The sequence below is a fragment of the Bubalus bubalis genome, chromosome 8 (assembly GCF_019923935.1).
Source record: "Bubalus bubalis isolate 160015118507 breed Murrah chromosome 8, NDDB_SH_1, whole genome shotgun sequence".
Taxonomy (NCBI): Eukaryota; Metazoa; Chordata; class Mammalia; order Artiodactyla; family Bovidae; genus Bubalus; species Bubalus bubalis.
Genome location: NC_059164.1, coordinates 112,773,809 through 112,798,222, shown reverse-complemented (window position 1 = coordinate 112,798,222; position 24,414 = coordinate 112,773,809). Strand labels below are relative to the sequence as shown.

The following is a 24,414-nucleotide window of genomic DNA, read 5'->3' as shown; positions in this document are numbered from 1 at the left end:
AGCCTTGACTAAACGGACCTTTGTTGGCAAAGTAATGTCTCTGCCTTTTAATATGCCATCTTGGTTGGTCATAACTTTCCTTCCAAGGAGCAGCATCTTTTAATTTCATGGCTGCAATCACCATCTGCAGTGATTTTGGAGCCCAGAAAAGCAAAGTCAGCCACTATTTCCATTGTTTCCCCATCTATTTGCCATGAAGTGATGGGACCAGATGCCATAATCTTCATTTTCTGAATGTTGAGCTTTAAGCCAACTTTTTCACTCTCTTCTTTCACTTTCATCAAGAGACTCTTTAGTTCTTCTTCACTTTCTGCCATAAGGGTGGTGTCATCTGCATATCTGAGGTTATTGATATTTCTCCTGGCAATCTTAATTACAGCTTGTGTTTCCTCCAGCCCAGCATTTCTCATGATGTTCTGTATAGAAGTTAAATAAGCAGGGTGACAATATACAGCCTTGAAGTACAATAGTAAAGATTAATAAAGCTAAAAGCTGTTTCTTTGAGAAGATAAACAAAATTGACATAAAGAGAAAAGAGAGAAGAATCAAATCAACAAAATTAGAAATGAAAAAGTAGAGGTTATAATAGACAATGCAGAAATACAAAAGATTATAAGAGACTATTATGAGCAACTATATGACAATAAAAAGGATAATCTGGAAGAAGTGGACAGATTCTTAGAAAAGTTCAATCTTCTAAGACTGAACCAGGAAGAAATAGAAATTATGAACAACCCAGTTACAAGCACTGAAATTGAAACTGATCAAAAATCTCTCAAAAAACAAAAGCCCATGACCAGATGGTTTCACAGAAGAATTCTATCAAACATTTAGAAAAGAGTTAATGCCTATCCTTCTAAAACTGTTTCAAAAAATTGTAGAGGAAGGAACACCTCCAAACTCATTCTATGAGGCCACCAGCACCTTGATATCAAAACCAGACAAAGACAACACACACAAAAGAAACCTACAGGCCAATATCACTGATGAACATACATGCAAAAATCCTCAACAAAATTTCAGCCATCAGAATTCAGCAACACATCAAAAAGCTCATATACCCTGATCAAGTTGGGTTTATTCCAGGGATGCAAGTATTCTTCAATATATGGAAATCAATCAACATGATACACCATATTAACAAATTGAAAGATAAAAACCATATGATCATCTCAGTAGATGCAGAAAAAGCCTTTGACAAAATTTAGCATCCACTTATGATTTAAAATGCTTCAAAAAATGGGCATAGAAGAAACCTACCTAAACATAGTAAAGGCCATATATAATAAGCTTATAGCAAACATTATTCTCAATGGTGAAAAACTGAAAGCATTCCCCCTAAGATCAGGAACAAGACAAGGGTGTCCACTTTCACCACTATTACTCAACATAGTTCTGGAAGTCCTAGCTACAGCAATCAGAGAAGAAAAAGAAATAATAGGAATCCAGATCAGAAAAGAAGTAAAGCTCTCACTGTTTGCAGATGACATGCTACTGTACATAGAAAATCCTAAAGATAGTATCAGAAAATTACTAGAGTGAATCAGTGAATTTAGCAAAGTTGTAGGATACAAAATCAATACACAGAAATCATTTGCATTTCTATATACTAACAATGAAAAATCAGAAAGAGAAATTAAGGAATCAATCCCATTCACCATTGCAACACAAACAATTAAATATCTAGGAATAAACTTACCTAAGGAGACAAAAGAACTGTACACAGAAAATTATAAGACACTAATGAAAGAAATCAAAGATGACATAAACAGATGGAGAGATATTCCATGTTCCTGGGTAGGAAGAATCAATATTGTGAAAATGACTATACAATTAAACACCATCTACAGATTCAATGCGATTCCTATTAAATTACTAATGACATTTTTTACAGAACTAGAACAAAAAATTTCACAATTCATATGGAAACACAAAAGACCCTGTATAACCAAAGCAGTCTTGAGAAAGAATCTACCTGGAGGAATCAAGCCTCCTGACTTCAGATTATACTACAAAGCTACAGTCATCAAGACAATATGGTACTGGCACAAAAATAGAAATATAGACCAATGGAACAAGATAGAAAGTTCAGAAATAAACCCATACACCTATAGGTACCTTATTTTTTTACAAAGGAGGCAAGAATATACAATGGGGCAAAGACAGCCTCTTTGATAAACGGTACTGGGAAAACTGGATAGCTGCATGTTAAAGAATGAAATTAGAACACTTCCTAACACCATACACAAAGATAAACTCAAAATGGATTAAAGATCTAAATGTAAGATGAGAAACTATAAAACTCTTAGAGGAAAACATAGGCAGTACACTCGATAACAAATCAAAGTAAGATCCTCTATGACCCACCTCCTAGAGTAACAGAAATAAAAACAAAAGTAAACAAGTGGGACCTGATTAAACTTAAATGCTTTTGCAAAGCAAAGGAAACTATAAGCAAGGTGAAAACACAACCCTCAGAATGGGAGAAAATAATAGCAAATGAAACAACTGACAAAGGATTAATTTCCAAAATATATAAGTACCTCATACAACCCAATACCAGAAAAACAAACCACCCAATCAAAAAGTGGGAAAAAGACCTAAACAGACATTTCTCCAAAGAAGACATGCAGATGGCTAACAAATAAGAAAAGATGCTCAACATCACTCATTATTATAGAAATGTAAATCAAAACTACAATGAGCTATCATCTCACACCAGTCAGAATGGCCATCATCAAAAAGTCTACAAACAATAAATACTGGAGAGGTGTGAAGAAAAAGGAATACTCTTGCATTGTTGGTGGGAATGTAAATTGATATAGTCACTATGGAAGACAGTACAGAGATTCCTTTAAAAACTAGGAATAAAACCACCATATGACCCAGCAGTCTCACTCTTAGGCATATACCCTGAGGAAACCAAAATTGAAAAAGACACATGTATCCTATTGTTCATTGCAGCACTATTTACAATAGCTAGAACATGGAAGCAACCTAGATGTTCATCGAGAGATGAATGGATGAGGAGGTTGTGGTACATATACATAATGGAATATTACTCAGCCATAAAAAGGAATGCATTTGAGTCAGTTCTAGTGAGGTGGATGAACCTTGAACCTGTTATACAGAGTGAATTAAGTCATAAAGAGAAAGATAAATATTGTATTCTAATGCACATATGTGGAATCTTGAAGGATGGTACTGAAGAATTTATTTACAGAATAGCAATGGAGAAACAGACATAAAGAATAGACTGATGGACATGGGGAGAGGGGAGGAGAGGGTGAAATGTATGGAGAGAGTAACATGTAAAGTTACATTACCATATGTAAAATATGGTCAGGCAACGGGAATTTGCTGTATGTCTCAGAAAACTAAAACAGGGACTCTGTATCAACCTAGAGGGGTGGGATGGGGAGGAAGATGGGAAGGAGGTTCAAAAGGGAGGGGATATATGTATACTTATGGGTGATTGACCTGCCTCTTGAGAAACCTATATGCATGTCAGGAAGCAACAGTTAGAACTGGACATGGAACAACAGACTGGTTCCAAATAGGAAAAGGAGTACGTCAAGGCTGTATATTGTCACCCTGCTTATTCAACTTCTATGCAGAGTACATCATGAGAAACGCTGGGCTGGAAGAAGCACAAGCTGGAATCAAGATTGCCAGGAGAAATATTAATAACCTCAGATATGCAGATGACACCACCCTTATGGCAGAAAGTGAAGAGGAACTAAAAAGTCTCTTGATGAAAGTGAAAGTGGAGAGTGAAAAGGTTGGCTTAAAGCTCAACATTCAGAAAACGAAGATCATGGCATCTGGTCCCATCACTTCATGGGAAATAGATGGGGAAACAGTGGAAACAGTGTCAGACTTTATTTTTTTGGGCTCCAAAATCACTGCAGATGGTGATTGCAGCTATGAAATTAGAAGACACTTACTCCTTGGAAGGAAAGTTATGACAAACCTAGATAGCATATTGAAAAGCAGAGATATTACTTTGCCAACAAAGGTCCGTCTCGTCTATGGTTTTTCCAGTGGTCTTGTATGGATGTGAGAGTTGGACTGTGAAGAAAGCTGAGGCCTGAAGAATTGATACTTTTGAACTATGGTGTTGGAGAAGACTCTTGAGAGTCCCTTGGAATGTAAGGAGATCACACCAGTCCAACCTAAAGGAAATCAGTGCTAAATATACATTGGAAGGACTGATGTTTAAGCTGAAACTCCAATACTTTGGCCACTTGATGTGAAGAACTGACTCCTTAGAAAAGACCCTGATGCTGTGAAAGATTGAAGGCAGGAGAAGGGGGAGACAGAGGATGAGATGGTGGGATGGCATCACTGACTCGATAGACATGAGTTTGATCAAGCTCCAGGAGTTGGTGATGGACAGGGAAGCCTGGTGTGCTGCAGTCCCTGGAGTAGTAAAGAATTGGTCATTACTGAGCAACTGAACTGACTGATTGAAGGAGAATATATGGAAAATAGAAGCCTGAATTAGATGTCATCTCCATAACTAACTGTGTTACCTTAATACATCATTTGAATTCATGTTCCTAATATGTTAGCAGGAATCGTAATATCTAATTGGACCATATCACAGGGATTGTAGATGTAAACTTAAAATAATGAAAATAAGACCATTTTCAAAAATATAAACTGCTTCATGGAGAAGGATAAGTAAGAAAGTGATAAAGATGATAATAGTCATTGCCATTATGATCATCTTCTGCAACACGGTTCTTTGTGGATCCCTAAGTCCAGAGAAAGTAATCCAAGTTTGATGAAATTTTAGGAAACAGAATACCATTGACCATGGAACAGGACACTGTAAAATGCATTGTATGGCTCTAGGATGAGAACTCCCATATCTTGGCCTGTGACCAGAAAGCTCCATAGGAGAACTCTCTAGAACATCTGGCTTATCTTCTCATCCTCCTGTGTGAGATTCTATTCCTGAGGGCAATGCCTCATCTCCCAGTCTTCACCCCTGGAAACCCAGAGCTCACAGGCTCCCTTTTGGTGTCTTGGTTCCTAAAGAGAGAGGGCGTGGAAACCATTGTTGGTGTCTTCTTGGCACACCTCAGGTAGCCCTTCTAGATGATCTGGCTCTGGAAGACAGAGGGAGCCTGGTCAGGAGGTCCTGAGGCTTTGGTCAGAAAAACCTGGATGCTGAGGACAAGAAGGGACCTTAATGCACCACTCAAACCTCAGCTCAAGAAGCCCTGGGGACCTGAAGGGGTGAGAGGAGAGGAGGCCTGGGGGATGTCTGTCAGGGAAGGGGTCCTTATTAGACTGTAAGGAGGGATGGGATGGGGTTTGGGTGCAGTGGGGGCAGCCCAAAGAACAGGATCCATGCTCAAGACCCGTATTTCTCACATTTTTTTTGCCCATGACTACTCTTTGTCAGCAAGTTTATATTTCATAAGGTACATGGAGGGCATGGTGTCCACCCCAGAGTCCTCGTGAGCAAGGGGCTCCCTGCAGGAGTTGGTGGAAAGTCCCACCTCTGCTCATGGACTGGACAGGCTCTGTCCATCCCACCCTTTCCTCCTCTTTCCATTTTGTTCCATTTTATCTCATTCCTTCACACCAGTATTCACTGCACACCTTCTATGTGTTCAGCTCTGGGCAGTGGTGTTTATAAGAAGAGATCTCAGCCTAGTCAGAGGGAGAGTCTCAGCATAGGACATAGAGGGTAAAATAAAGCAGCGATTTGTGTGGGACCCAAAATGCATGAAACAGAAGTCAGGGGCTAGGGGAAGAGAGCATCAGGAAGCTGGCCTGTGTTACGGGGACCGGCGAGGTAAAAAGGCAGCTGATAGTCCTTTAGGGTACAGTAGGGCCCTGCTACTAGGGGTTCTGAGAATCTCAGACTTGAATCCCACCCCACCCCCCTTTTCTGCTTCTCTGCACATCATCCTGTCCTGGCCCTGCAGGGAAGGCTGAAGGAAGACCACCCAGTTAGAATAGGTGTGCAGTTCAAGTCAGTGCCATGTGTGGATAAACCAGGGCTCCCACCCCATTCTGTGCCTGCCCCCCCTTCATCCCTGTGCATGTCCTTAAACTACCTTTATATCTCCTGCTCACTGATACACTTCTCACTGAAATTTTAAAGATATAAGTGAAAATGGAGTAGAAGGAATTCATGTTTTATTAGAAATCAGAGCAGTTTGTAATTCCCTTAATGAATGAAACTACATGGAGAACTGAATAACAACTAAATAAAACTTTTGGACTAAGCTACAGACAGTGTGTTAAAAAGCAAAGCTATCTCTTTGCTGACAAGGATCTGTATAGTTAAGGCTATGGTCTTTCCAGTAGTCACATACAGCTGTGAGAGTTGGACCATAAAGAAGGCAGAGTGCCGAATAATTGATACATTTGAACTGTGGTGTTGGAGAAGACTCTTGAGAGTCTTTTGTAAAGCAAGAAAATCAAACCTGTCAATCCTAAAGGAAATCAATTATGAATACTCGTTGGAAGGACTGATGCTGAAGCTGAAGCTCAATACTTTGGCCACCTGGTGTGAAGAGCCAACTCATTGGAAAAGACCCTGATGCTAGGAAAGACTGAGGCAGAAGCAGAAGAGGGCAACAGAGGATGAGATAGTTGGATGGCATCCCCAACACCATGGATGTGAACTTGGGCAAACTATGAGTGATGGTGAGGGACAGGGAAGCCTGAGGTGCTGCTGTCCATGGGGTCTCGAAGAGTTGGACATGAGTTGGTGACTGAACAACAACAGCAGTATTTAGATGATAATTCATAATCTTCAATATGTATACTCAAATATAAGAAAGCAATAAAAAAGAAGAGCAGAGTAAAACCAATGAGCTCAGAGAAAGGATATATAATAAAAGAACAGCAATTAATGAAATATAAGACAGCACAAATAAGCATATCAAAATTTGAAAACTAAACTTAATTCTTTGTAATGACTGACAAAGTTCTGCTAATACTGATTGAAATAAAAAAGACAGTGAACACAATAAAAATACTAAGCATTATAAAAAGGATTGCAGCTATATATTCAAGGAGATTAAAACATTTTTTTAGAGAATTCTGTGCCATAAATTTTTATGGCAATAAATTTGCAAATATAAATGAATAGATGATAATCAAAAAGATAAAGAAACAAGCTATAGAATTTCAGGTAGCAAAGAAAGCAATGGCATTATTAATTGCACGGGAAGAAATACTTTCTTGATATTTGCCAAATTGTATCCTTTAAATATCTGATGCTTTAAAATTTTTCTAGAAATCTAGACAAACCAGTGGTAAACAAGACCAATGTGTTAAGAAACATACTAGAGATTATGCATGCATTTGCAAGAATTACTTTTTTAAAACAAAGCTTTCTTTTGTTTTTGTCAAATTATTGCCATCCCTCAAACTTGTCCCCTTTGAGCTATAGCCTGTGTTCTAATCCTCTTTCCACTTCTCACAACACATTTGAAACTGTTCCAGAAACATTGACTTTAGAGTTAGGGATATTAAAAGAGGATTAGTCTTTTTATTTTATGGCGACCAATTACAGCTTTACCATTTACCTTAATCACCAGATTGGGCATTTTTGAAAATTAAAATTCATTCTCAGGTCAAGCTGTGATCCCTGGAAACAGACAGGAGTTTTGCTGCAGACACACCACAGGTGTGGCAGGACAGGACTCCTACACAGGTATATTTTACTGGTCAGATCTGAGAGTCCCCAATGCCTGTGGCTGGACCTTTGGTTGGAGGTGACAGCTGGTCAGATAGGACCGGGCAGAGAGGGATCCAGGAGACAAACGTCTTCATCTAATTCTCTGGCTCCCATGGATCCTCTGTTGGCCTCCTCACTGGTGGTGTCTGAGAGAGAGTCAGAGAACATTGCACCCCAGGATGTGGTCCCTGGCAGGATCAAAGGACATAAAAGAGAAGAGAGTGGATCTGTAGGGGGAAATGGAACATTCTGGCACAGAGCGATCTGAATTTATAGGCAGAAGAACTTTAAGCCAGCACCTAGAAAAGGAAAGCAGAGATAAATAAGACAACTGTTTTTGAAATGGGCCTTTGGAATTATTGTTTATTTGAGGCTATTACAAATGTTATTATTTGTCTCTTTGTTCATTTGTTGGATAAAAACTATACTGAAATAGATTAAAGTGTCTACAGTACAAAATAAGTTTCCTCCCACCCCTGATTCCCAGAATCTGAAATTCCTTTCCCCAGTGGCAAGCAGAGTGGCCAATATTTAAAGAAATATTTTGTATATATGCATAAACATACATTACACCTTGTACTAGTTATCTATTGCTGTGTAACAAATTACCCCAAAGTTTAGTGGCTTAAAACAACAAACATTTATTATCTCATCTCTCACAAACCAGAGAAAATGCTGCTGGGGGGACTGGAAGCTTTGCTGATATTTACTCAATATTCACAAGGGGCCTGTGTAATGTATTTCACAGGTAGGGCTAATGCTCAATGCAAGATGCATTTCAGCCTTGTAATTCCTTTCATTTGAGTCTTTGAACCATGTCCAATGAACCAGAGCTCAAACTAATCAATTTTGTAGTTGGTATTTGTTGGAGGGGAGGCAGGCATGGACAGCAATAGGGAGTGAGCTGGAGAGATGCTTTGCAAAGCATAGTAAACTGTGAAAAAATAGTTACTTCTTGAACAAAAGAAATATTCTTGAAAGCACCTTCATAATGTTATCAAATACATGGCTAAATACATTGTCTTGAGCCTCCTTCCTAATGTTTCTTAGTTTTTTTTCATATTCCATCTTTAGTAATTCAATTTTCCCCTCTTTTTCCTGCATTATCTTCTCGCATGCTTGAGCACACTCCTTTTCCACTTTTTGGATTTCTATTTCTAATTGATCAATATATCTTTTACTCAAGACTTCCTCCAGCTTTCTCAGGCTTTCCAATGTGTCTTTGTAAATGGTGTCAGAAAAGTAAGTCCCTTGGTTGTTCTGCACCATCTTGTCTATCAGCTCTACCAGCTCCTGCACCTGAGCTTCCTTCTCAGCCTGCTTTGTGTTTTTGCTGTTACTGAAAGCACAGCAGCGGTCTCCACACTCCTGGACGAGGCTTCGTAGGTTTACATCATTCTTCAAAAAGTCGCTCAGGCTCTGGTCCCCCAGATACTCCTTGTGAGTGAATAAGATGATCATATACTTCATGGCTGCTTTCCCAAACAGATCCTTGATCAACGCCACGGTTTGCTGCTCTTCCTGTGTGTAGCGGCCCAACTTCAGGACCAAGACGATGGCGTGAGGCCCGGGACAGGAGTCGAGGACACATTGGCTGATTTCCCTGCAGGAGGTGTTCAGGCTCTCCTTGGTGTCAAAGATCCCTGGGGTGTCAACAACGAGAAGATCTCTCCCCTTCCATTTCCGGGATGCTTTCTGACAAGTTCTGGTAGTAGCTTCAGCAGCAATCCTAGAGTCGAATATTTTTTCCCCGAGGATGGTGTTTGCAGTAGCACTTTTCCCACTTCCGGTCTTCCCGACCAGCACGATCCTCAGACTGATGTCCTGGGTGGCAGCCATGTCCACATCAGAGGCTGTGGAGTGTAGGCAAGTCAGTTATAGTTTACAAAGAAAAGGAAAAAAGTGTTTAGATTAATTTGAAACCATTCCCAACCCTGATTTCTTACTCTACTGAATATATAAATCATTCCAAGTCTTCTAAGCCAGGTGAAGTATTTTCGCGGAGGATTCGTTCTTTGATATCTTCTATTTATTATTCGAATTCCCACTAAATGCCTCTCCTGTGTTGCCGTGATGAAAGTAGCATTTGCATGTTAAAAATTTTTTTTAACCGTAATTTTTTTTCCATTTAACAAAATAATATATACATTTTGTTTTCGAAAAATTCCAGATTTAAAAATTGAATTTGAGGAATCCTGGGGGCAGTAGTTAGTATCCTATCCTATGAAAGAGTGCCCATTGAAAAGCACTAACAATCTAGACTCAAACAGAAAGAAAACATGGATGGAGGAGACAGCACAATAGTCCCACATGGAGACTCTCAATATGGAAGGAAAACAACCACATGGTGAGACGTGTGAAACCTGTCCTGAAATTTGCACGTGCCACATAGAACTAACCTAGTCTTATTTTTCAAGTTGCACGAAGGAAGATAAATTTGATGTTCTTATTGTAAAAGTACTCTAATATTTAGAAGCAATAATGGGTGCCGTATGATTTATCATAACATAAAATGTTTGAAGTGGGTTTTATGGTCATTGGGCTACATAGTAGAGACAATAATCCTGCAGTGACTGAGAAAACAGATCTGCTAATGTTGAAATTTTAAATTACATACATCTATTGTGGGTAAATAGAGCTTATCAATATTGACCCCCACCAGATGGTCAATACTGAAATCAGATTGATTATATTCTTTACAGCTGAAGATGGAGAAACTCTATACAGTCAGGAAAAATAAGACCTGAAGCTCTCTGTGGCTCAGATCATGAGCTCCTTATTGCAAAATTCAGGCTTAAATTGAAAAAAGTAGGGAAAACCACTAGACCATTCAGGTTTGACATAAATTAAATCCCTTATGATTATACAGTGGAGGTGATGAATAGATTAAAGGGATTAGATTTCTTACACAGAGTGCCTGAAGAACTATGACAGACATTTGTAACACTGTACATGAGGTGTAACCAAAACCATCCCCAGGAAAAAGAAATGTAAGAAGGCAAAGTGCTTGTCTGAGGAGGCCTTACAAATAGATAAGAAAAGTAGAGAGCCAAAAGGCAAAGGAGAAAGGGAAATATATACCCAACTGAATGCAGAGTTCCAGAGAATAACAAGGAGCGAGAAGAAAGCCTTCTTAAGTGAACAATGCAAAGAAATAGAGGAAAACAATAGAATGGGAAAGACTAGAGATCTCTTCAAAATAACTGGGCTATCCTGGTGGCTCAGACAGTAAAGAACCTGCCTGCAATTCAGGAGACCAGGATTTGATCCCTGAGTCAGGAAAATTCTCTGGAAAAGGAAATGGCTACCCACTCCAGTATTCTTGCCTGGAGAATTCTATAAGCAGAGGAGCCTGGTGGGCTACGGTGGACTACAGTCCTGGGGTTGCAAAGAGTTGGACATGACTGAACGACTCACAAGGGAATATTTCATGCAAAGAAGGGAAAAATAAAGAGAAGAAATGGCAAGGATCTAACAGAACAGAAGACATTAAGAAAAGGTGACAAGAATACACAGAAGAACTATACAAAAAAGGTCTTAATGACCCAGATAATCACATGGGATCAGTCACCTAGAGCCAGACATCCTGGAGTGTGAACTCAAGTGGGCCTTAGGAAGAATTACTGTGAACAAAACTAGTGGAGGTGATGGGATTTCAGCTGAGCTATTTAAAATTCTAAAAGATGATGCTGTTAAAGTCCTGCTCTCAATATGCCAGCAAATTTTGGAAACTCAGCAGTAGCCACAGGAGTGGAAAAAGTTTTCATTCCAGTTCCAAAGAAAGGCAATGCCAAAGAATGTTCAAACTACTGTACGATTGTGCTCATTTCACATGTTAGCAAGATAATGCTCAAAATCCTTCAAGCTAGGCTTCAACAGTACATGAAACAAGAACTTCCAGATGTACAAGCTGGATTTAGAAAAGGCAGAGAAACCAGGGATCAAATTGCCAACAATGCTGGATCATAGAAAAAGCAAGAGAATTCCAGAAAAACATCTACTGCTGCTCCATTGACTAGCGTAAAGCATTTGAATGTGGATCACAACAAACTGGAAAACTCTTAAAGAGATAGGAATACAAGGCCACTTTACATGTCTCTGGTTCTAACTGGCCAAGAGGCAACAATTAGAATCAGACATGGAAAAATGGACCGGTTCCAAACTGGGAAAGGAGTATCTCAAGGCTGTATATTGCCACTCTATTTATTTGACTTCTGTGTAGAGTACATCATGTGAAATGCTGGGGTGAATGAATCACAAGCTGGAATCAAGATTGCTGAGAGAAACATCAACAATGTCAGATATGCAGATGATGCCACTTTAGTGGCAGAAAGTAAAGATAAACTAAAGAGCCTCTTGATGAGGGTGAAAGAGGAGAGTGGAAAAACTGGTTTAAAACTCAGTATTCTAAAAACAAAGATCATGGCATCTAAGTCCCACCACTTCATGGCAAATAGATGGGGAAAAAGTGGAAACAGTGCCAGATTTTATTTTGGTGGGCTCCAAAATCACTGTGGATATTGACTGAAGCCACAAAATTAAAAGACACTTGCTCCTTGAAAGAAAAGCTATGACACACCTAGACAGCATATTAAAAAGCAGAGACATCACCTTGCCAACAAAAGTCTATATAGTCAAAGCTATGGTTTTTCCAGTAGTCATGTATGGATGTGAGAGTTGGACCATAAATAAGGCTGAGCACTGAAGAATTGATGCTTTCGAACTGTAGTGATGGAGGACTCTTGAGAGTCCCTTGGCCAGCACGGATATCTAACCAGTCAATCCTAAAGGAAATCAACTCTGAATATTCATTGGAAGGACTAATACTGAAGCTGAAGCTCCAATACTTTGGCCACTGATGCTGAAGTTGAAGCTCCAGTACTTTGGACATCCTGATGTGAAGTGCCAACTCATTGGAAAAGACCCTGATGCTGGGAAAGATTGAGGGCAAGAAGGTGGTGATAGAGGATGAGATGGTTGGAGGCATCACCAGCTCAGTGGACATGAGTTTGAGCAAACTGGGAGATAGTGAAGGACAAGGAAGACTGGAAGGCTGCAGTTCATAAGGTCACAAAGAGTTGGACACAACTTAGCAACTGAAAAATGCAACAGAGATATAACACTGAAGTAGAACAGGATTCATGGAAGGAAGAATAGAGAAAGTAGTGGAAAAGCTCCTCGGAAGATAGCACCAGCTCTCACATGGTTTCGCAGGAGAATTCCATGAAACCCTCAAGAATCATGGGGACTTTATTCCTGAGAATCCCAATTTTACTTACATTACTCCAGAATATAGGAAAATAAGGTAAACCTTAAAATTCTAAGAAGTAAATGTAACTTTGAGCCACAAAGTTGACAAAGATTTTATCAAACAGAAAGCTATAGATGAATCTCATGTATAAATATCAATATAAAATCCTAATCAAGTATTAATGAAAACAGCATCTGACATTTAAAAAAATTATTTTAAATATTTATTTATCTATTTGGCCACACCAGCACATGGATCTTCACTCTTCATTGTGACATATTTTTTAAATGCAGCATGTAGGATCTTTAGTTATTGCAGTTGAACTCTTAATTGTGATATGTGAGATGTATTTCCCTCACCAAAATGAATCTGGGGTCCATACATTGGGAGTGTGAACCACCAGGGACATCCTCAGAATCTGACAACATTTTAAAAACGTTATATCATAACTATGTGGGATTTACTCTGGAACACTAGCATGAGGGGGGAGGTTTGATAAGAGGAAAATTACTATATTAGTATAGCCTTTCATAGTAAAAACATTTCATAAAATATGAATTGACACATACTTTCTTATCTGTTTCTCTACTCATCCTGAAAGCCAGCAACTTACTTAATGAAGAAATACTTTCTCACTAAAACTATAATCATCCCACCTCACTTTTCAATGGTTTCTGTGATATCCATCAATGCAAATAGAAGAGAAAGTGATTATAGGAATGAGAATTAGAAAAAGAGAAAAGGAGAGGCCAGATAGTAAATAACATCATTGAGCCTCTTAGGGTATTGGAGCACAAATAGGCCAGTGTACGGGGGTGCTGCAGAACAACAGAAAATCTCTACAAATGTTCATTTGCATAGGGAAATTCAGTATATAATAAAGGCAACATTTCATATCAGTGGAGAGAAGATGGACATTGTAATAAGCAGTACTGAAATAATGGAATAACCATTTGAAAAAGCATAAAATTGGATTCATTCCTCATACCAATGCAAGAAGTATCCCAAATTCATCAAGTGTTTGTTCAAAACTATATTCTATTGGAAGAAAGCAAACACATTTTTTCAAAACATGAGAGTGAGGAAAACATTTCTAAACTGAGCCCAAAATACAGATACAATATGGAATCCAATTGATAAATTGGACTTTCAGTTTCTGGTTACATGTCAGAAGCTTGGAAGTCACTACTCCATCCTAAGAATAAGTGAAAGTTGAATGAACTGAAAAATCAACTTTTCTCGAATACTTCAGAGGTTGCTTTGAGGAGACTGGGCAAGGTGCTGCCCCCAAGACTGGAGAACAGACAGGGAAATACAGGGAGCCATGGCTCAGGAGAGCAGAGACTCACTGTGGGCACCAGTGCTGGGGCAGCAAAACTGGGATTGACTAGTTGCTCGATGGTCAGCGTGGAGTTAAAGTTCCAGGAGGATCCTGTCGTAGAGTGACCCCACACTTTTGTGAGTTTTACTTCTGGGAGCCCCACTAGGTTCTGATAGTAAATATCCAAAAAAATCCCCTGGTGCTTCCTGCAGGGGAGGGAAAAAGAAATCATTTTGAAACAGGGCAAAGCATCTTGTTGTTTTCAACAAGGCCTGCCCTCAGAGGAAAGCAGTTAACCAGAGCCTGACCTGCTGGGGTTTTATCAGAGCCTAACTCACTTAAAGAAAGAAAAATATACTAGTACAGTCAGTTCTAAGCCATTCACATAGGAAAAGGGAAATACCCACCTCCAGTCCACTCGAATGCTCGAACCCGTGGTGGGGGAGAAAAACACCTGTGAGGCTCACAGTCCAGAGGCAAAGGCTCACTAGAACTGAGATGTGCTTATAGGACGCTAGACTATGTCCCCTCCCCCACCCCAGCACCGCAGTACTAAAGGCTTCTTTACAGCAGCAGTTTTGTTTACCCAGGACATCATGTCCAGCTGATGAGAAAAATTACCAGACATACTAAAGAGCAAAAAACATAATTTGAAAAGACAGAGCAAGCATCAGAACTAGACATGGCAGGTGCCTACTGAACAAAAATGCACAACCTAAAAGTTGAGAATGATGTTGTATTTGAGGAAGTACTGAAGACTATAGCTTGGGAGACACTCTCTCAGATGGCTCTGAGGAACTGTTCCAAAGAGGTAGTGGAGGAGACAGGATATATAGGAATCTTTGTTGAAAACAAAACAAAAGAAAACAAAATGTATGGTCAAACATCAAAAGATTACTTTTAATCACAAAAAACCAGACACTCAAATGAATGATTATAGTGTTTTTCTACATATGGGAAAATGCAAGAGTCTGGGCTCATTGAAACCATTCCTTTGATATGCATCTTAGCTATTTAGGGCCAGTATCCTGTTTTTCTCCAATCTGAATTCCCCTCAGGGCACACTGTCTGGGGCTGCAATGCTGATGACGTGATAGTGGGCAACATTCATTACTTATTGAAAGGGCAGGCAAGATTTATTTGTCCACCCAGGGATCTTGGAATGATTAGACCAGGAATTCAAAACAACTAAGATGAATATTCTAGGGCTCTAATGTAAGAACAGATGGGCCATGTAAGCACAGACATGAAACCCTAAGAACCAAAAATAAATGTTTGCAATCAAAAATAGTGTAACAGAAAAGAAGAATGCCTTGGATGAGCTAATTAGACCAGCCCAGATTATAGTCTTCATGATCAATTTCTGCTCAAATAAGCCAGGATCTCTTGGAGAAATGACTGATTTAAAATCTGAGGCAGGAAATGCATAAAATGACCTTGGATCATTTTATTGGACTTTTTTTTTTTTGTTTTTGCATCCTGCTGCAAACAAAGTAAACTATAAATAAATTATGAGATAATCCATGAAATCTAATGAAAGGATATTTGATAAAATTAAAAATGTATACTACCTTTGATATTGTGGTTATATTTTTTAGAAAATAATCTTTCTATTTCTATGCATCCTAAAATATTTGCAGCCACCTTCTAGTGAAGTGTTGTGGGAATCTAGATGATAAGTCAGTGGGCAAGGTTCTCATCTTCTCTTGTCAACCTCTTTGAGCCTTGCAGAGTCACCAGTTCTCTGGTATTTGGTTCTTTTTTCAGTGAATAAAGAGAATTAGAGTAGGTTTAATGGAATGCTGTCCAAATGGCTTTCCAGTTCTGAAAGTCTGCCTTGGGGTCACTAACCTGTATTGAAGGAAAACAACAGGTTTCCAGGTAACATTATCGCAACATACACTGGCTAAAAAGTACACTATGAAGACAAGCTCAGCCCCACCTGATGAAAGAGTAAGTGCATAATACATTATCTATGTTCCAGCCTCTGGCAGCCACTTTCCACTCACCGATTCTATGACTTTGACTATTTTGTACATAAATGGAATCACACAGTATCTGTCTTTCTGTCACTGGCTCATTTCAGTTAGCATACCGTTCTCACGTTTCATTTGTATTGTCTCATATGGCATGATTTTCCTTTTTTAAGGTTGAATAATATTCCACTGTATGCATTTTTTTTTAATTTTATTTTATTTTTAAACTTTACATAACTGTATTAGTTTTGCCAAATATCAAAATGAATCTGCCACAGGTATACATGTGTTCCCCATCCTGAACCCTCCTCCCTCCTCCCTCCCCATTCCATCCCTCTGGGTCGTCCCAGTGCACCAGCCCCAAGCATCCAGTATCGTGCATCGAACCTGGACTGGCAACTCGTTTCATACATGATATTTTACATGTTTCAATGCCATTCTCCCAAATCTTCCCACCCTCTCCCTCTCTCACAGAGTCCATAAGACTGTTCTATACATCAGTGTCTCTTTTGCTGTCTCGTACACAGGGTTATTGTTACCATCTTTCTAAATTCCATATATATGCGTTCGTATACTGTATTGGTGTTTTTCTTTCTGGCTTACTTCACTCTGTGTAATAGGCTCCAGTTTCATCCACCTTAAATCCACTCATCTGTTGATGGATATTCAGGCTGTTTCCACCTCTTGAATATTGGGAATAGTGCTCTAATAAATGTGGAAATGCTAGTGTTTCTTCAAGATTCTGATTTCAATTCTTTGAATCAATGCCCAGAAGTGAAATTGCAGGATCATTTAGTAACTCTATTTTTAATTTTTTGAGACTCCTCCAGACTGTTTTATGGTTAGAGCTCATCTTAAGTGTTCTTACCATAATAAAATAAAGTTAAAAAAATTAAAACTATGAATAATGTGGTAGTTATAGCAATGACTATAGGACCATAGGACTAAGAGGGGGAACAGATCACAACACTATATAATTAGAAAACAGAAAGTTATCAAAATAAATAAAAAAACCCCCAATGTATCAGCTGGGCAAACACCAAAAAAATGAGAAAGGAAGAAGTTAAACAAAAATGTTTGTGCACTATTTCTCTACACATAAATGAATATGATACATAAAAATGGAATCAAATCACAGGAGAACATAACCCAATGTAAAGAGTATTCCCTTATGTGCTTTAAACTATAAAACACTATAATTAGAATACAAACTCAAAAACAAAATTCCTATGAGGAGATGTTAGAATGAAGAATGAGAAGAAAATGCAGACTCAAAGAAACAAAGTGAAGATCAAAAGTGTAATCATTTTAGGACCCATAAATGACTTAGAAGCAAAGAGATCAGAAAAGATATAACTCAAAAGTAAATGTCTTATTAATAGGAAAGCCTTAGTAAGAAACACAGCAAATGAAAATCTGAAAGACCAGAAGGTTCAACAGTTAGAGAACAACTAAAATGTGAGTAGGAGCAACAACAAATCCTACTTTAAAAGGATTGATGTTGCTGAAGTTAAAAATCAATAAATAAAACCCAGGAAGCATAATCCAGTAGTTTCCCTGAAATGGGAAAAATAACCCCCTCAAAAATCTAACTCTTTAGGAAAAAGAAGACTACATTTCATTCCCTGGAAACTTGATGTAGGATATTTAACACTGAATTCTCATTTGATATGACATACCACATTCCAAGCACAAAGAAGGAATTCTTAAGTTACTCAAGGAAAAAAGTAAATAATAGGGGGGTTGAGTTGGCGTCACAATTTTTTACAAGCAACACAGAAACAGTAGAAACAGTGGTTTCATAACAGAATGTTAAGATTCCTGGAAAATGTAAAAATAATACATAATACATAATAATAATACATAACAAATAGTAGGAGGTTGGAGAAAGGAGATTTAAAAATGTTTGCAGTTTTTTAACTGTCTAATGTCTAAAAGGAAACTACTAGGTATTTTGCATAAGTTTTTAGTCTTGAAAGGTCTTTCTGGAATAAATAAATCATCAGTTTATCAAGGACCAAGGTCAGGCTCTGAATATGAATGCATGCATGTTACAAACTAAGGATGACCTCTATCTTGTCCTGTTGCCTTTGAGTTGCATTTGCTCCCAGAATACACATGTGAAATTGGACATATTTTCAAGAGAAAGAAAATGACATCACAGTATAAATTTATTTATTAGGATTGCATTTATTACTCTTCTACAGGGGTTGGCAAATTTGAAGAGGACCAGCAGTAAATACAATATTTTAGACTTTGTAGTTACAGCCAGTCAACTCTAGTTGGAACACAAAAGTGGCCCCAGATCACAGTAAACTAGTAAATGGATTAGGTAGCTCTGTTACACTGTAACTTTATTTACAAAGAGGTGGCAGGCCGTATATGGCCTATGGAGGGTAGTTTGTGCACTCTTGCTCCAGAGTCAGAAATTTGTGTACATCATGCAGAAAAAAAAAAGTTTTAAGTGTTAAATGTTCTAAAAACACTAACCTTTTGTGTGCATTTTGTGATAAATGTTCATCACTAAACTATGGGCACATTTTTGAAAACTCAGTGAAATAGAGAGCAGTTTGCAGAGAATAAATAAAAATTATATATAGTTCTACTCCCAAATTAGAGGCTATTTCATATAAACATCTTTCCTTCTTTTTGTATGTCTTGCTTTCCAATGCTAACATATTAATGATTTTATATCATGATACTTATACCTAACATTATATCATAAAGACTTTTGAGAACAACTAAAACATTTGTAAGCAAAAAAACAAAAAAACAAACACCTGTCTGGTTAAATATGAGATGTGTGGACATCATATGAATAAACCCCTCAGCTTCCCCTCCTATTCCACTCCCATGTGGGCCCCCATCTATTTCTCTTCCCTCTGCCCCCTCCTGTAGCCCCCTCCCATAGCCCTCTCACAATCTCCATTGCCCTCATCTTGGCCAGTCTCACCTTCTCTTGCAGAACTGGTGAGATCTCAGCTCCTCTCCAGGAAAGCTACCTGAACTGGTATTTGCTTTCATTTGAAGAAAAGTGTGTTCATTCCCTCTGCAGTCTCTGACCACAGGAAGCTGAGGTTGGGTGGGGTGATGAAGATGTAGTCAAATAGAAAGAGAAAGCATTTCCCAGTAATGGGATTGGTGCTTCGGTGTTGCCTTGCAGGGACCTTTACGTCCATGTACCTGCGGAACTACCAAGATTCCAAAATCTGAATCATTGCTTTGGATTATAGTGTTGGCTTCAGAAAACCCATTGAAGTGCGCCTGATTTTCAAAAAGACAACTAAACTTGCTTCATAATGTTTTGTTTCAGGTGTACAATAAATTGATATATATAGGGCTTCCCTGGTGGCTCAGACAGTAAAGAGTCTGCCTGCAATGCAGGAGACACAGGTTTGATCCCTGGATCATGAAGATCCCCTGGAGCAAGGCATGGCAACCCACTCCAGTACTTTTGCTGGGAAAATCCCATGAACAGCGGAGACTGGTGGGCTACAGTCCATGGAGTTGCAAAGAGTCAGACATGACTGAGTGATGAACACTTTCATTATATATATATATGGTTATATATAGGTTAAGATTATATATAATAACCATTATAGGTTAAGCTATTGTATACAGTTCCCTGTGCAACACAGTAGGTCCTTGTTTATCTATTTTATATACAGTAGTTTGTATCTGCTAATCTCAAACCCCTAATTTATCCCTCCCCACCATCCCCTCTGGTAACTCTGTTTTCTATGTCTGTGAGTCTATTTCTGTTTTGCAAATAAGTTCATTTGTATTTTAGAGTCCACATGTAAGTGATATTATAAAATATTTTTCTTTCTCTGACTTACTTCACTTACTATGATAAACTCTAGCTCCATCCATGTTCCTGCAAATGACATTGTGTTATTCTTTTCTATGGCCAGCAGTCCATGTATATAATGAACATTTAGGTTGCTTACATGTCTTTGCTACTGTAACTAGTGCTGCAATAAACACTGGATGCATGAATGTTTTCAAATTTGGGTTTTTGTCTTTTCCAGATATATGTCCAGGAGTGGGATTACAGGATTATATGGCAACCCCATTTCTAGTTTTTTAAAGAACCTCCATAGTGTTTCCCATTGTGGCTGTACCAATTTACATTCCCACCAACAGTGTAGAAGGGGTTCCTTTGTTCCACACCGTCTCTGGTATTTGCATTTTTGGAGATGGTAAAATGGCCTACATTTTGCTCAGTATAGTATCTGCTATGATCTGCCACTGAGATTCACCTCCACCACAGTTTCAGGACTGAAGCCCCCAGTCTCCCTGCTGACAGGAGTGTTCAGTTCAGTCGCTCTTTGCCTTTTCATACTGTTCACGGGATTCTCAAGGCAAGAATACTGAAGTGGTTTGCCATTCCCTTCTCCAGTGGACCATGTTTTGTTACAACTCTCCACCATGACCAGTCCTTCATGGGTGGCCCTGCATGGTGTGGCTCACAGTTTCATTGAGTTAGACAAGGCTGCGATTCATGTGATGAGTTTGGTTAGTTTTCTGTGATTGTGCTTTTCATTCTTTCTGTCCTCTGATGGATGAGGATAGGAGGCTTGTGGAAGCTCCCTGATAGGGGAGACTGACTGTGGGACAATCTGGGTCTTTTTCTTATGGGCCGGGGTGACGCCCTCCCACAGCCTTATGGCATTCCCTCAGGGTTATTCTCAGCTGAAGAGATTCCTCTCTTCCGAGATGGTCCCCCCTACTTCCAGGGCACTCACATTTTAGGACTGGTCCCTGCAGAGGCACAAGCACCCCAGTTTGGGACAAGTCTGCCCCGCCCTCCGAGCTCCAGTGCCAGGTGATGTGGCTGCGGCCTCGTTGTGACTCATCACAGCCCAGCGTCTCCTTCCGCTCCGTCCTACGTCCTTCAGGGTCGCACAGGTTTCCATCCCAAGAGCTCTCCTAAAGAAAGTTCACACCTGCAGCATTTTAATCTCAGAATCTGCTCCTGGTGAACTCAGCCAGTGATACCCGTCCAAGCACATGGTGTGATCTTCCTCCCCGAGTTGAGCAGGAAGCGGGGAATAATTGGGGAGGTGGAGCCTGGCTTAGCATCCTGTGGACCCTGTTGGGGACTCTGTGGTGGAACGTAGGGCTTGCGGCATTTCTGGTGACTGCATCCTTTGAGATTATTTTAGTCCTTCTGGAAGCTGGCTATCCTTACAAGTGTACTTTCATACTTCAGAACCAATGTCCCTATCTAGTATACAAAACCAAAGTTACAGAGGCCTTAAAAAAATCAGCATTAAATTAAATGCATTAGTACACTTAGGAAGGTGATGGGGAATTTCATGATTTTTTTTTTTTTTCAGGCATGTTGCATTTTTTGGTCCATGCACTTGTGTGTGTGTGTGTGTGTGTGTGTGTTCATTAGTCACTTCCTTTTTTTTATTTGTTTTCAGTTTTGATTGTGTGTATGTGTGTGTGTGTGTGTGTGTGTGTGTGTGAGAAGTATGGTGTTAAAAGAGGAAAGGGTTCATATAAGTTTACAGCTCACTGAATTTTAAGTTGTCATAAACGGAACACATCCAAGTAACAAGCACACAGTTCAAGACATGGAATGTTGTTGGCAAAATTAAAGGCCCCAGTTATACATTCTAGGGGTGACCTCTCGCTGAACTTGTGATAGCATAGATTAGCTTTATCTGTTCTTGTACCTTTTATCAATGAAATCATGCAGTAGGTATTCTGTTGTATCTGCCTTTTCTTTTTTCTTACCATTATGTTTTGAGATGCATCCACGTTGTTATATGTAGCAATAAATCATGCAGTTTCACTGCTATGTACTATTCCATTGTATGAATAAAACCCACTATATATAATTTATAATGTATGTGTTCTCAGTCCTATCTGACTCTTTGTGACCCCATGGACTGTAGCCTGCCAGGCTCCTCTGTCCATGGGATTCTCCAGGCAAGAATACTGAAGTGGATTGCCATTTCCTTTTCCAGGGGATCTTCCCAACCCAGGTATTGAGCCTGCATTTCTTGTGTTTCCTCCCCTGGCAGGGGGATTCTTTACTGCTGAGCCCCTGGGGAAGCCCCATAATTTATAATATAAAGGTATAATTTAGATAACCCCATTAATTTGGATCAGCTACTTATTCTCCTGGCTTTGTTGTTCAGTCACCCAGTCGTGTACAACACTTTACAACCCCATGGACTGCACCACGCTAGGCCTCCCCGTCCCTCACCATCTCCTGAGTTTGCCCAAATTCATGTCCATTGCATCAGTGACGCCATCCAGCCATCTCATCCTCTGACACTCTCTTCTCCTCCTGCCCTCAATCTTTCCCAGTATCAGGGAATTTTTCAATGAGTCTGATGTTTGCATCAGATGACCAAAATACTGGAGCTTCAGCTTCAGTATCAGTCGTTTAAATGAGTATTCAAGGTTGATTGATTTGTTTGATCTTGCTGTCTAAGGGACTTTCAGGAGTCCTCTCCAGCACCACAGTTCAAAGGCATCAATTCTTTGGCACTCTTCCTTCTTTATGGTCCAGCTTTCATAACCGTACATAACCACTGGGAAGAGCATAGCCCTGACTATATGGACTTTTGTTGGCAGAGTAATGTCTCTGCTTTTCAACACACTCTCTGGGTTTGTCATAGCTTTCCTGCCAAGAAGCAATGGTCTTCTGATTTCGTGGCTGCAGTCACCATCAGCAGTGATTTTAGAGCCAAAGAAGAGGAAATCTGTCATTACTTCCACCTTTCCCCTTCTATTTGCCATGAAGTAATACAGCTGGAAATAGAGGAAAACAACAGAATGGGAAAGACTAGAGATCTCTTCAAGAAACTTAGAGATACCAAGGGAACATTTCATGCAAAGATGGGCTGGATAAAGGACAGAAATGGTATGGACCTAACAGAAGCAGAAGATATTAAGAAGAGGTGGCAGGAATACACAGAAGAACTGTACAAAAAAGATCTTCATGACCCAGATAATTACAATGGTGTGATCACTCACCTAGAGCCAGACATCCTGGAATGTGAAGTCGAGTGGGCCTTAGAAAGCATCACTATGAACAAAGCTAGTGGAGGTGATGGAATTCCAGTTGAGCTATTTCAAATCCTGAAAGATGATGCTGTGAAAGTGCTGCACTCAATATGCCAGCAAATTTGGAAAACTCAGCAGTGGCCACAGGACTGGAAAAGGTCAGTTTTCATTCCAATCCCAAAGAAAGGCAATGCCAAAGAATGCTCAAACTACCACACAATTGCACTCATCTCACACGCTAGTAAAGTAATGCTCAAAATTCTCCAAGTCAGGTTTCAATAATACGTGAACTGTGAACTTCCAGATGTTCAAGCTGGTTTTAGAAAAGGCAGAGGAACCAGAGATCAAATTGCCAACATATGCTGGATCAAGGAAAAAGCAAGAGAGTTCCAGAAAAAACATCTATTTCTGCTTTATTGACTATGCCAAAGCCTTTGACTGTGTGGATCACAATCAACTGTGGAAAATTCTGAAAGAGATGGGAATACCAGACCACCTGACCTGCCTCTTGAGAAACCTATATGCAGGTCAGGAAGCAACAGTTAGAACTGGACATGGAACAACAGACTGGTTCCAAATAGGAAAAGGAGTATGTCAAGGTTGTATATTGTCACCCTGCTTATTTAACTCATATGCAGAGTACATCATGAGAAACACTGGACGGGAAGAAGCACAAGGAGGAATCAAGATTGCTGGGAGAAATATCAATAACCTCAGATATGCAGATGATACCACCCTTATGGCAGAAAGTGAAGAGGAACTCAAAAGCCTCTTGATGAAAGTGAAAGAGGAGAGTGAAAAAGTTGGCTTAAAGCTCAACATTCAGAAAACGAAGATCATGGCATCTGGTCCCATCACTTCATGGGAAATAGATGGGGAAACAGTGGAAACAGTGTCAGACTATTTTGGGGGGCTCCAAAATCACTGGAGATGGTGACTGCAGCCATGAAATTAAAAGACACTTACTCCTTGGAATAAAAGTTATGACCAACCTAGATAGCATATTGAAAGGCAGAGACATTACTTTGCCAACAAAGGTCCATCTAGTCAAGGCTATGGTTTTTCCAGTGGTCATGTATGGATGTGAGAGTTGGACTGTGAAGAAGGCTGAGTGCCGAAGAATTGA

The 24,414-nt window shown here is 39.5% G+C and overlaps 2 protein-coding genes across 4 annotated transcripts in view; both read right to left on the bottom strand.

The window, feature by feature from the left end:
- Positions 1-19,318, bottom strand: part of GIMAP1 (GTPase, IMAP family member 1) — a 48,434-nt gene extending 29,116 nt beyond the window's left edge. The window contains exon 1 of the mRNA XM_025291783.2: positions 19,213-19,318. The gene's annotated coding sequence lies outside the window, so the exon portion shown is untranslated. The remainder of the gene's footprint in view (positions 1-19,212) is intronic.
- LOC102398005 (GTPase IMAP family member 7) lies at positions 8,249-19,320 on the bottom strand. 3 transcript variants are annotated; one of them, XM_006049086.4, is made up of 2 exons: positions 19,213-19,320; positions 8,249-9,564 (listed from the first exon to the last, which is right to left on the bottom strand). In XM_006049086.4, exon 2 carries the CDS (start codon positions 9,548-9,550, stop codon positions 8,660-8,662), a length of 891 nt encoding a protein of 296 aa, XP_006049148.3. In that variant the 5' UTR covers positions 9,551-9,564; positions 19,213-19,320; the 3' UTR covers positions 8,249-8,659. The 3 variants fall into 3 exon arrangements, with proteins under 3 accessions (XP_006049148.3, XP_025147572.3, XP_025147573.3); XM_025291787.3 differs by lacking the exon at positions 19,213-19,320 and adding an exon at positions 14,691-16,459; XM_025291788.3 differs by lacking the exon at positions 19,213-19,320 and adding an exon at positions 9,658-10,447.
- Between the last annotated feature and the right edge of the window lie 5,094 nt (positions 19,321-24,414).

Coding starts and splice junctions, on each gene's coding strand:
- LOC102398005 (XM_006049086.4), bottom strand. CDS start 9,550: ATGGCTGCCACCCAGGACATCAGTCTGAGGATCGTGCTGGTCGGGAAG.